At 40.2% G+C, this 13,362-nt stretch overlaps 1 protein-coding gene across 1 annotated transcript; it reads right to left on the bottom strand.

Moving 5' to 3' along the window:
- Window positions 1-1,267: 1,267 nt before the first annotated feature.
- On the bottom strand, window positions 1,268-2,406 carry LOC120443691. The gene is made up of 2 exons (XM_039622931.2): window positions 2,292-2,406; window positions 1,268-2,046 (listed from the first exon to the last, which is right to left on the bottom strand). Exons 1-2 carry the CDS (start codon window positions 2,365-2,367, stop codon window positions 1,457-1,459), a joined length of 666 nt encoding a protein of 221 aa, XP_039478865.1. The 5' UTR covers window positions 2,368-2,406; the 3' UTR covers window positions 1,268-1,456.
- Window positions 2,407-13,362: the final 10,956 nt, after the last annotated feature.

Below are 13,362 nucleotides of genomic sequence, written 5' to 3'. Positions count from 1 at the left end.
CAGCGAATCACAGTGGTTTCAGAAAGGTAACATTTGATTAAAGAAAATAGATACCAAATGGATACCAAACAGGCATCTCAGTTAACACCCAGAAGTGTTTTTTTAGGTTTAATGATAAAACGTTATATTAATGTGTTTTCCTGAGAATAGACTGTAAGACTTTAAATAGAGCGTATCTGTTGGATACGACTTTGTTCCACTGTGCGCTAGAGCTCTCTCTTTTGCTAACCAGAATGGGCGGGCAGGTCGCCGACGAGGCATCTTAGAGATAATTGCTTTGATAAGGCTTCGCGTTCGGTCGAAAAAAGGAGCTCGGGGCTGTCCAAAAACATTTTTTATAAATGTCGCCAAATATTTACATGTCGCAGCTTTGGGAAGCCGCCCAGTCGAATTTTTCCCAGGCTACCTTTGCCTATTTCCACCAAGTTTCACCCTGGCTTCACCCGCATCGGCCGCGGCTTGACTTTGCCAACGGACTGGGCGCAGTGGCTTCCTGGCCAGCGTCGGCGATTCCGGATGGTGGTGGCCACCGTCGCGTTTCTGGAAACCGCATAAAAGTCATTGTCACAGCAAATGGATTAATTTTCGCGGCACGCTGACATATATACCTCTCTTTCGCGCTCACTCTTTAGCACCCACTCTGTCCGTTTGTTTTTCCGACTCTTCTTTCGTACCGCTTACTGTTGGGGTATATGCGTTCTGCGATAGCTGGTCGTTCATACCTCTTGTAATTTCCAATCATGCTATGCTATTAAGCTATTTTTACTTGGAGTGTCAAAACATCCATGCGTTATCTTAGAAAGTAGTTCCCTCTTATTTCATTATCTTACCTTACATCCTACATTAAATTTTACATTACATTCTACATTACTTTATACAGGGAATAAGTATCTTTAAGTTTGCGGTATTAAATAGTCTAAAAACTATTTTCTTCTTGTATATAGAAAAATTTAAAAGCCTGTTCTGTGGTCGACCAGGTCGCCGGCGGGGGGCGTGGGTGTGGGGGTGTGGCATTTACCGCAACAATAATTACGTTTGGGGTGGGGCTTGCAGATCCTGATGCTGGCACGGAAGTGTATAATGTTGCTAAGTAGTTGCGGTTATTTGTTGTTGTTGGGTGACATTTTTTGTTCCCTGTGTTGTTTTGTTCATAATGTTGTTGTTGTTTCGTGTTCCGTAATTATCCTGAGAGGCAACAGGAGGTTTATTTCCCGCTATAAATGCTTCATAATTAAGTTTTTGTGGCTCTTCAAAACGAGAAAATAAGTCATTTTCTTATTTCTTTATTACCTTTGTACGTATTGTATGCAAAGTAGTTTTTCTAGAAATACAAGTGATTAACTAACAGTCCGTAAGGCCTAAGATGCTCTAGTTGATGAAATAAAGCAATACAATAAAATATACGTTTGCAATCCATAAAGAGAACACGCGAGATGACTTTTAATAAATGAATAGTTTATCCCTTTCCTTTACCCCATCCTATTATTTTAGAAATTAAACCAACTTTCACTGTCCCCAAGACAATTTTACCAATTTTCTTCTTTGTAGTGGTAGTACTGCGTGTTGTAGTCCTCATTTGTGTTGTTCTCTTTGTTAGTGCTGTAGTGTTCGAATATTTTTCAAAAGTGTCGTCTACCGTAAGATCCTCCGGATATGGGGTAGTGGTTTCCAGATCTGGCTCATCCTCACCGGCAGAAGTAGTTTCTGGAATGGTTACTGATAATAAAGCAGACGATGTAACCATTGATGTAGTCGGCAAGGGCGGTATTTCCGTAGTGACTGGCTTTGAAGGCTTCGTTACTTTCTGCTTTTTTTTCCATTCACTTTCCCTGTATTTAATCAACATTCTGTTTATCAAATCAAGAATTTTAGCTGACTCGTTTTGCTTCTTTTTTGCAGAGATAATGCAAGTGCGTGCGCAGTCGGCTCGATATTCAAATCCGCTGTGACAAGTCAGTTTGCGCAGACAAACCCCCATCCTTGGGTTATGAAACCATTTCAGTTTTCGTATTTTGCAATCGACATTAAAACGTCTATTGCAATAACCTAAAAAAATTGATATAGCTTTAATAATATATTTTATTACATTTATCAGCCTCATTTACAAGTATCAAAATTAATTCATTTGAATGTTTAAGATGTGCAATAAATCATTTTTTATTTTAAATGGTACTTTTTGAGAATATCATTTTCCTTTCATATTTATATTCAATTAGCATGGCAGAAGACTTCCAACTAAAAGGTTGTTAATGGGCGGGAGCTATGTATTTTATACAATAGCTTCGACTTACTTGGATCAAGGTTATTCGCTTCCGCAAAAATCATCAGACGAAGAATTATTAACACTAGGAACATGTCATCAAGCATAACTGTGCAATGCAGATGTGCCAATCCACCAATGAAAATAAAAATGTGTGGAAATTGTAAAAGTCTTTTCCGTTCAAATGCAATTAGTTAAGCCAATTCCGCACCAAGTCGAAACGATTTCCGAATGTCTTTCTTTGCCACAGTAGCCCCATCTTGTTTAGTTGCGATCCGAGGACTGACATGTTGCCAATCAAACCGAGTGCCAAAAACTTGGGCAAACTGCAGACTAAGACTACTATTCGCAGAATGGTACATAGTAGCAGCATGGCAGACACAAAACGGAGTGCTATTTAACTAAAAGCTAAAATGCACCGACAGAAGCCAGTCCGCAAACTAAAATTTCCTTGCCTACGCTCACAAATGCATCTGTCTTGCCCAAAAACCCGCAGACATGCTGGAAAAGGGAGATTCGGGATCCAAAAACTAATCACCTATTAGCGATGGCATAGAACGATGAATGCTGAAAGCTTCTTTTAAATATATTTTGATATTATAAAATGTCAAGTTATTCAGTTTGTTACACCCTTTCCAGATTAAGAAATATATGAATGTAATTTGGCCAGCAAAATCGGTAAGTAATAATAATAATACTTGCAGTCACGCTCACATCTCCAACTCATTCGCACTCCAGCTCGCAGATAACGTGGCCAAAAAAATAGCCTAGCCAAAAGAAAGCCAGCATAGAAATAGAGAAAAGAGGAGCAGAGCGAAAAAAAAGGATACTGGAAGAAGTTCGGTGTGTTCTTTGGAGATTTGGCAAGTAAAGTTGCTCGCTCATGCGAAGAGCCGCAAATGTGTGCAGTGGGCACAAACTGAGAGGTGGGCCAGAGGGGCATCCTTTTCCCCTTTTTTTCTGGCTTTTTCAAATGCACTTTTTGCCGGATTCGGGTGAAAATTTCTATGTAATTTCGCGAGTAAAAAAGGGTGGAAAATGTTTGGTGTTTAGAGTAACTGACAGGTGCATCGCGTTTGTGTGTTTGTCCGGTGGGCGGAGGTGGAAAACGTGGGGGTGTGTTTGTTTTGTGGCCGGCACATGGCGATGAAACATATGGGCGGGTGGAGAAAACCGGATGAGGATACAGAAAAATAAAGTAATTGAATTTTCATTGTGCTCAGAGCACACCAAACTTGCAGCCTCGGTTGTTGTCTGCACGTGGACGGCACTTGCTACTTTTAATGCGCTGATTGTCTTATTGAAACAACAAAATGCCCTGATAAAACTAGTTAACTAAATTCGATTGTGGGAGCGCTTATACAATCAACGGTAATATTATATATATGAAAAAGTACAAGACCAAAATTACGCGGTGGTAATTTTTTATTTCTTTGTTTTAACTTTCAGCATGGTTAACTGATTGAAGTGACATTTAAGCCGCTTTTCTATACGGGATTAACCAACTTTTAATTACGCAACAAACAGCAGGAAGCCTGTAAAAATGATGGTTTTAAATGTCACTCACGTGATTATTGACATTTACGTTTTTCTTTGTTTTTTGGTGACCCCAGCAGGGAACAATGACAATGACAATCTAGCTGTATTGCCGCTGGTGTGGTAGAAATTCGCGGCACTACCAAGAAGCCGCAGCGTTTGTGGTCCACCACAAGCGGATATGCGGCCTTTGGCCAAAATGCCAATAGCCATTTCACTCCGCACACATACACATTTATATCCCTTGCCTCGCAGGATGTGCGTTAAACTGGGGTAAATGTTTATAAATAGGCTGCGGTAGCCGTCGAAATTTAACAGTGATAGCAGCTCCATTCGGTGGCGCATAAACCACTTTTGGCAGTGGTGAGTCTCTCGTGGTTGAGTGTTCATTTATTCCAAATTGTTTGGTTTTAGTTACACATAGTTTGCATATGTTCTCTTATTCGCATACCACATTAAGGTAAATTTTACTAAAATGGCAACTTATTAATGTAGAGTGCAATTTTAAAAATTCGAATATCACATAATTTTAGATATACTGGGATACGTTTCTATCTACAACATTATTATATATTCAGAGAATGTACATAAATTCCTGCCCAAGAACTACTTTTAATTTAAAATTAAAACCATCACTGATTAATGTTCAATAATATTGAATAATATTCTCTGAGTTGCCCGTTTGCTTCGAAATGGACCACCAGACTACACAATCAGAAACTTCGGCGAAATAAGCATTTCACAACAAAACTAAAGCAATCCAATGGCGACCACAGTGAAACATATAATGGGGCCAGCAACAATCGGCAACTGGTTTACTGCAACATCTGTTTGAACAAATAAGCAGAACACGGAAATGTAATTCGGCGCTTTCCGCACCGCGCTCATTTTGAAACTGTTCTCAAATTTCAGGAGACAGACCCTAAAGCACACTTTCATTTTAAAAGGACAAACCAATATTAGGTAGTTAGAATACACACAAAAAATAAAAATACAAAAATTTCGCTTGCCTGTTTGAAAGCATTGAAAACATTTTAGAAATACAGAATTAAATTAAAGAACAAGCTTTATTACGCATGCCTTATCTCAATCGTGGTAAAGTTATTTTAGCTTTAAGTGTGTGTTTTTTTTTCAATCAGAACAAAAAAATCAGAACATTTTTTCTCACCCAATCCAATTTAAGCGCATACATTTTTTAATATTTGAAGCCATTGAATACAAGGACATTTATTTGTTCAGAGACGGAAATCTCATTTAGGTTGTAATAACAAAATGCCACGCGAAAATCAATTAAATTCATTTCCCATTAAAATTGTCCATTGCAGGGCAGGACGCTCATCCACCAGTGGGTGGCAGGACTGGTTATCCTGCAGATAGAGCCACCAGCCGAGCAGCCCAGCTCATTTGGCACCGTTGTCATTTTGGTCGCAATTCACGTGTCTCCGCCACTGAAACTTCCCGATACCCTTCCCCATCCGCCCGACCATGTTGTTTTACATTTCCGGTAATAAATATACGTTTGACAAAATAATAGAGAATAGAGAAAGCTGGGGAGCAGTCGGAGATGCCACACAGGTGGCACTTGGCAATTTGCCCAAAATTTTTGCGGGGCGTGGGAAATTGGAATTTTCGAAATTCGCTCGCTAGGTGAGAAACTTTGCGGCATTTCATTTCCTGCAATAAATTAATTATTGCTTTGAGTCGTGCTGATTGCCTTTAAACAGTATACGATTTATGCGACGTAAAAAATGTGATCGTAGAGGTGCTCTATAAGCTCTTCAAAATTTGAATGCTGGGATTAACGTGTAGTTTAAAATAATTCGTTCGAAATAAATAAATAAATATCAGCTACAATATAAGTGAACTAAGTTTACAAATTATGATACTTTCGCACATCCTGCTGACTGTTTAACTGACAGCGCGGCTGAACAAAGGGACAATGCGTGGCCGATGTGAGCCGAGTGTGGGAATAGGATGTAATGGGAGAAGAGTAGGGAGAGGTGAAGGGCAGGAGACCGGAGGCACACACCTGAGAAGGAGTCAGGAGTCATAACCATGACCAAAGTCACACGACATGGAACTCACACACACATGCAGCTAGGTCCACATCCGGTGACATCCGGTACTTCCTGTTCTGCACACTCCGCACTGTTCTGCCTCCGTCGCACTCACTGAGCAAGGATACTGGGCCACAGCGTTCCTGCGGCCTTGTCACACGTTATCCTGCCCACCAACTACTCTCTCGTGAATGCGGCCGTCGAACACCAGCCATCTCACTTTACTGGGAACCAAGAGTCTGGCCTACTTATGCAGTTTGGGATGCCCTAACGTCTTGCAGGATGAAGTAATTTAAAACTAACTAATTGATGCACGGTCCGCTATAATAGATTAACGTTTTTATATTTATGAGCAGCTGATTCTTTACTTTTGCACGTAACTAATGAATGTTTCTTATTTTTCATGCTGTATGAAAATATAAGAATCAGGAAGGTAAGCATATATCAGGATGGATATATCAGATCTGTTTACATGTTCCAAGTCTTACAAAAAGAGTGTATAAGGTGAGACTTGCTAAGTGCGATTTGATATTTACGGCTTACTTCTTGAAGTTAGCTGCTGGAGCCGCTCCTCGTCTCTTGTCTGTCATGCATCCGTTTGCAGGACGCACGGAATAATTCCATTTGTGTGTGCGGGCCCCCTACCCGACGTCCTGGTCCTGGTCCTGGCATCCTTTGGTCCTGGGTATGCGTGCTTTCAACGGGCGTGGGCGCTGATGATCCCAGTTGCACTGTTCCCCCCGTCCGACTGGCTGACTGCCTGGCTGCCTGACTTATTCCACTTCCCTCCTGGGATCCTGGAATCCTGGAATCCTGGGATCCGAGCCACTGCAGCCCTGGATCTCTCACGCTTGATGTAGTTGGTGGTTTACTACTAATTTGCAACCACATCGTTTGTTTTGTGTGAGCAGCCCCACTCCTCCGCCAGCCAGTGTCCTTTGTGTGTGACAGGAGCTCCAATTCAGCCCTTCATCCTTCTTCCCCTGCTGCGACACGTCTGGTGCATTAATTCTTGCATCACAATAGCAGCATGAGAATGGGAGGAGGAAGGCTCCTCTGCCTCACACACTTTCTGTCAGCTTGCTTTGTTATAAATGGTCCTCGTCCTAGTTCCTTCACTGCTTGTAGTCCAGAAGTCGTCTTTTCGGTATTTTCGCCGCTTATCAGTCCAAACTGCAAAATTTGTGGTGCCATTGACATAGCCAACAGCGAAATTTTCTGGAGGAGTTATACGCAAAGAGAGCTATTTGTCATATTTTGGGATCTCTGTAATTATGAATACATTGTACAGTGCATACATTGTTCATAATCTAAATACGTTTTTAAGCTAAACCATCAAATGGCTTGTTCTTGTAAGAAATTTCTATTTTACTCGTTAAAGGAGAAAGGCTGCAAGTTAATACAGGAAATGAATCCTGTAAAAGAAAAATTTTGTTTCGTTTTTCCTAAGTCCCTGAACTTATGAAGTACCTATCTAACAATAAGTGACATTTCTTCAATCTATTTTCCAATGGTTCATAAATTGGCATTAAAAAGTATTTAGCATGTTAACAAGGCAACTAAAGAGCTTGAAGCTATGCATTCACCATTGGTCGCATGCCGCATTCAAAAATAATAAAATCAAATTGACAGCAGGCAGAGTTCATACGTGAAAGCCAACACACAACATAAACATACATATATGTATATAAGCACATACTCCACAGGGACACGTGTATGATATAGCAATTGCCTTTATAATCGGCTTACGATTTTGATATGGGCACATCGGAGAAATACCAGTACACGAACAAGCTTAAATTCGTTTTCCTACGCAATCAATTTAAAATATGTGTACTAAGTACATACAGTATAAACATCCTTGAAATACCGAAGCCTTGTTTTAAATTTATTTGCGTTTTTTACGGACCTTTATTTAATAATCAGTACGAGATATATTAATGATCTAGAAAGTCGAACAAGTAATATTTCGAACTACTTATAGCGCCAATAATGCATTTTTCTAGCTGTACTTTGATATGCAAAATAAAGATTAAATTATGACAATCAACTTTAATGAAAAATCAAGAAAATTCGCGAAAGAACTAGCCAAATCCGGACTATTTGTCTTTCTTCATCTTCTGCATCAACGCGCTAACATAAAAGCCGGAATCGCCCTTCCCGCCCCATTGAAACAACAAGCCATTCAGTATCCCAAACGAATGCATTATTCATGCTTCAGTTATTTGATTATTAGAAATTTATTGATAACCAATTCTCCTACAAGGATTTATGATTGCTGCATTAACGAACTTTAATGGATTCAATTACTTTCGTTGGCTTTAAGAGGTTTTAACTTATGAATGACTGATTTTGAGCCCAGTTTAGTTTACAACTAGTTTAGGGCTTCTTGTAATTGAACGCTTCTAAGTAATTACTTTGTTCAACTCTTACTTCATTTGTATTATCCTTTCATCCCCCATTCAAACTAATTAAATATTTTCTTTCAGTTTCAGCATTTGTCTTTAATTACATTGCAATGCCACCCCTACCTACATTCCCACTTTCAGAGAAAATTATCAAATTGAGCTGCACTAGGTAAGACAGAAAGGCAGGTTAGTAAAGTCAAATTGGAGTTGAACTCGGATTAATTAGGCATAGTTGTGTCCTAAGCGGTGATATTTTAGTCTTAATTAAATTTGTAAATATAACTATAGTTCACATCCAATTTGTCAAGTTATTTGTTTAGTACATACACATTAATTAACTTTTATTTAATTTTACGTAATGAAGAAGAGCATGGAATTTGTTTAATTTCTTACTGAAGAACCAAGAGATGTCTTGTGTAAAATGTAATGTAAGTAGTACGCTTGTATAAAGCATAAATATATTAATTAAATTAGAACTTAAATCTACTCATAACTTGAATTTTTTTCATGTTAATCTTTATGATGCCAAATGAAAGAAAAGGTCTCCAACATTTCTTTTAAACCCATTAAGTTACCATTTTAAATCGTGACCTTAGAAGCTCTTAACTTTTTTCCATCTTAAAAATCGTTTTAATAGTGAAGTTTGCTCTTAGCTAAATAAAAAATAATGTTGAGCTCTCTTTGATTCAAAATTAGAGCCCTTTAATGCGCAATTGCCCTGGCTTAACCCATGAAGGCCCCCCTAACCATGCCATCTCATAGCTCCCGCCCATGTCCCGTTGTCCACATATGTGGGTTTTGTCTTGCTGTTCCTGTTGTTCTTGTCGCCGTTGTTGTTGTCGTCTAGTCACGTCTGCTGTTGACAAGCGTCTGTTGTGCACAGTACACCCCATATTGAATGTCCTCTGGCCTCCTTTCCAGGACATCTCCTTGGCGCTCCCTCCGGCTCCTGACCATTAAACTCCCACTAGAGCCACCAGCTCCACCCCACCCACTGCACTGCATGGCGCATTTTGCGACGCCATTGTCCTGCTGGAGGTACTATTTTTGTGTCGCACAATTTACTGCACTTCCTGGCCCGGGCAAACAGAAAAAAACATCGTACACCAGAGCCAGAAGGCTCCATCTGGGAGCCCAGGGAACGGGGAGCGGATCTGGGAAGGTGGAGAAAGGACGCGAGCATTGTCTCGATAATTACCCATGTCCCCTGGTGTGGCGCCGCCGACTCCCGACTCCCGACTCCCGACTGCTGACCCTTGGCCCCGTTTACTATCTATCAACAACTTCTCGAACAAAAGTTGGGCACGTACGCCGCAGACGGAGTGACAGGCTGCGAGGAGGTGCAGGCAAAAACCCCGTCCTTCCATACAATCGGGAATCGGCCAACGTATTCTGCAGCAAGAACTTGTCAAAAATACATTCACTTTGGCCACTTCAGATCGCTTAAAGAGAGTACCCGGCTGAGATTCGAAAATGTTGGGAGACTCAAGGGTTGCGACATCTCAAGTGCCTGCCCTTTAAATTGGAAATCAAATTTGAAAACGTTCGGAGGACAGTTCGGAGGTCAGCTTGAGAAGCATTCAACGTTTTGGGACATTAAAGTACACACGTGTGATTCTTAACCATCCTGTGAGATATTATCTCTTTAATGATACCCATAAATATTCTCCGATACTGGCACGGCTGGTATAGGCTTGTTTATTTGCATAAAGCTTGGTTCAATATATTATAAACAAATTATCTTAATCATTATAACTTAATATTTCAAAATGTTCGCTTTAAACCATTCAAATAAAATTAATTGGTATTATGCAGCATGTTTTCGAGGAAAATTGCGACCAAATGGGAATTGAATATGACAGACCCAGGAGTTTTGCTCCGTCACCCACATCGAAAGTAAATACATCCACGCACATGGGAGGAGCAGAAACTGACGTGCCGCAACCGTAAACATAAATCTCTGGCATTTAGCTCGGGCTAAAATAAAATCATGCAGCAGCACACAAGCCCACTAACCGTCTAAACGTTACGGATTGTGTGTGTTCGAGGGCTGGGAAAACCTCTGATGACGGAACCCGGCACGATATTCAATTGTTTTTGCAGCCGGAGAATTTAATTTGACACGTACTTTTAATGTGGGGCTCTATGCCCTCGGCACTCGCCGCCTAATGCCAGGACCCCAGTTTGAGGACCCAGGACCCAGGACCCAGGAGCGAGCATCCAGGACGCTGAGCAGAGAATCCAGTACCAACGGCACACTGACACACATGTGCGTGGGGTAGTCACAAATTGAATTTAGATACAATTTCCTGTGACTGCGTGACTCCGAGCCTAAGCCATCCAGGTTTCATTCGAATCGACGCTCTATTCGGCGCCATTTTCCAGGGCAATTAAAAAAAATGGCTGCCCCTTCTGATCGTTGGGCGGTATTGGGAAAATTCGCTGTCGCCAAACAATAAATAAGCAATTTATATGCACAAATGCATTTATCGAGCGTGAAAAGATGCCATAAATGAACGGTTCGCACATTGAGAGCTGAGGGCAGGAGGATCAATATTGTTGAACCTTTAAAGAGTAGAACAATTTTTATATTATTTACTACTCGTATATGTTCGTAGCCGTAGCCAGCTGGCGCTATTAATTATACTTGCAACTTCGTAATAAAAAAATGTGCGAAAAAAGTGCACAACAAACATTTTTTTAACCGAATTTATAATAATAAAAGAGGTTTGAATTCGATGATGAATGCATATAATATGCCCTTTTTTCGAGGCCTATCCTTTCTTACGATAAATGTAAATTTTTAAATTTAGGGTTAAACTTTAAATTTATCATGCTAGTTAACAAATTGAAACAGATAGATAACTAATATCAAAACGGGTTATGACTACATCACAACTAAGTTACCAAACACCTACGGTTAGGGTATTCACAGCCCAAAGTAAAATATTAAATATAACCAGCTTTTGTATTGCACACTTTCTCTTACATGCCCACCAAAAAACAGTCGTTCTTTATACATTTTTTGCTCCGCGACATCCATTCAATATTTGCCTAAAAAATTTACGAGGCGGAGGACCCGCGTGCATTGCGTGAATAATTCTCTCACTGAGTGGTCGTTGAGTCGCCAACGTGCCCATGCCAGGTCCTTTCCCACTTCGCAAATATGGCGAAAAAATACTGGGAGGGCTCCACAAATTGCCCTCAAAGGGAGCAGTGCTCGAAGGGGAGAATGGGGGAATGAATGCAAAAGTAAAGGGACCTGTTAATGAAAATATTATTCTGCATTCTATGTTACTTTTTGTTCTTTTAGGGCAAGGTGATAAAAACTATTTTTGGAATGCATTTTTTACTGGCTAAGATATAGTAATTTGTAAGGAAATGAAAGCCTACTAGTTAGCATCTTACTGTCATTTATGACAAGATTTTAGTCACCATGATATGCAAGGGTTATTAAATATCTACATTTTGTAAAGTTATCACGTTGTGAAAAACCGGGTTTCCTGCTTTATATGTCAATATATCAAATTGAGTCCAAAGGAAAAATAATAGATTTTGAAATAATAGAACTTGTAGAAGAGCAGCAAGTTAAATATTAGTTTTTGTTTTGTCCCTGGTTTATTTTTGTCTTGCTGACGATGGACCATCTGTTTCGCTGCTTCACGATGCAAAATTAATCACGGTCGGCACTTTGGAGTTGTTTGGACAGCAGCATTATGACAAACGGCGACGGCAGATGGCGCCAGCATGCATGTCATGCAAATTATGAAACTTTTATGCCCGTCCCAAACACACTCACGTTCAACTAGTCGTATGCGTGATATTATTGAAAGCGGTCCGGAAACAAACCAACTAATGAAAGTAACAAGTTCAAGTTGCGTTCTTTTGAGTACCGTCTTGTTCTTGCTCTGGTTTCATTTTTCAAACTTGTCAAATAAGTTTTATTGCTTATGATAAACAAACAATACGAGTTGCATTCACAGAAACCCCAAACCGAAATATTTATTTCGGCAACGTAACCCAACCCGAGACAGCAAAAAGTTGCTGTACTTTCATTTTCAATACCCCCACTATCATCCCCTTAAGAGAAAGTTTTAATTTTCCGAACACGTTTTGGTCAAATGAAAATAGCAGCCATCTGTATGCCTGTTCTTGTAGCGTTTTTTGTATCCAACGAGGGTATATGAGCTATTGTGTCGCAAGGAAAATAATATATAAGCCGTGGGGCTTTAGATACATAAAAATTTTACACTTTTCATTACAAAATATGTATAATAGGTCCGTATTTTGAAAGCTTTTAGAAAGTCATAATTACCCTCTGGATGTTTTCTATTGTAAAGGAATATTTTTTGTGGTCACACAATTTAAGTTTTTTACTTGTATAACATTTTACCGATTTTAAGTACATTTGCAGTCGAACCGCAAGGCTTGCATTGCATCCACGTGCTTCTAAACAAGTAGTTTATTTGGCAGAGAGTGTTAGATGGTTGGGTGGAGAAAAAAGTTCCAACTAGTCTCCCCGGTTTCAATTTCGGGGGTATCGAATTTGCAGGACATCATCCCCTCTCTTCTGCCAGGCTCACTCGTCCGACTTGTCTGTGCAAACATATGGAATAGAATTGGAGAATCGGATACGTGGAATTGCGACCAGCACCCCCACCTAAACATCCCCTTCACCATCGTATTAATACGTACAGAGCGCACGACTTCACCTTCCTTCTTCCTTCTTCCGGAGAATTTTTTGGGGGTCATCCCAGCGGATGGTTAAAGTGTCCGAAACGATTTAGTGGCTGCTCTCTGCCTCGGAGGTTATGTGTTTCCTGCGTGAAGTACTCACTGGGAATAATCGAGTGCCTCGGCCAGGATCAACTCTTGTCTCGGGGTGAAAGTGTCGCTTGAGAGGTCACCAAAGTGATTGGACATACTATGTATACGATTGAGTGTCACTACTTCTTCCGAATGTGTCTGCATACAGTTGAACTAAAAGCCAGAAACACAGTAAACAAGTTATGAACTACGGGATGCAGTATTTAAGATCATTTTTATGAATAGTTATCGATTCCTAATCCACGCGTTAGACAATAATTCAGTATTTGGTGCA

The sequence above is a fragment of the Drosophila santomea genome, chromosome 2L (genome assembly GCF_016746245.2).
Source record: "Drosophila santomea strain STO CAGO 1482 chromosome 2L, Prin_Dsan_1.1, whole genome shotgun sequence".
Classification (NCBI taxonomy): domain Eukaryota; kingdom Metazoa; phylum Arthropoda; class Insecta; order Diptera; family Drosophilidae; genus Drosophila; species Drosophila santomea.
This window is presented reverse-complemented; position numbering and strand designations above follow the sequence as displayed.

Excerpts from the sequence above, each read along its gene's own strand:
- LOC120443691 (XM_039622931.2), bottom strand. The coding sequence starts at position 2,367 with ATGCTTGATGACATGTTCCTAGTGTTAATAATTCTTCGTCTGATGATT. Across the intron at positions 2,047-2,291 it reads AGCGAATAACCTTGATCCAA|GTTATTGCAATAGACGTTTT; the intron begins GTAAGTCGAAGC and ends CAATTTTTTTAG.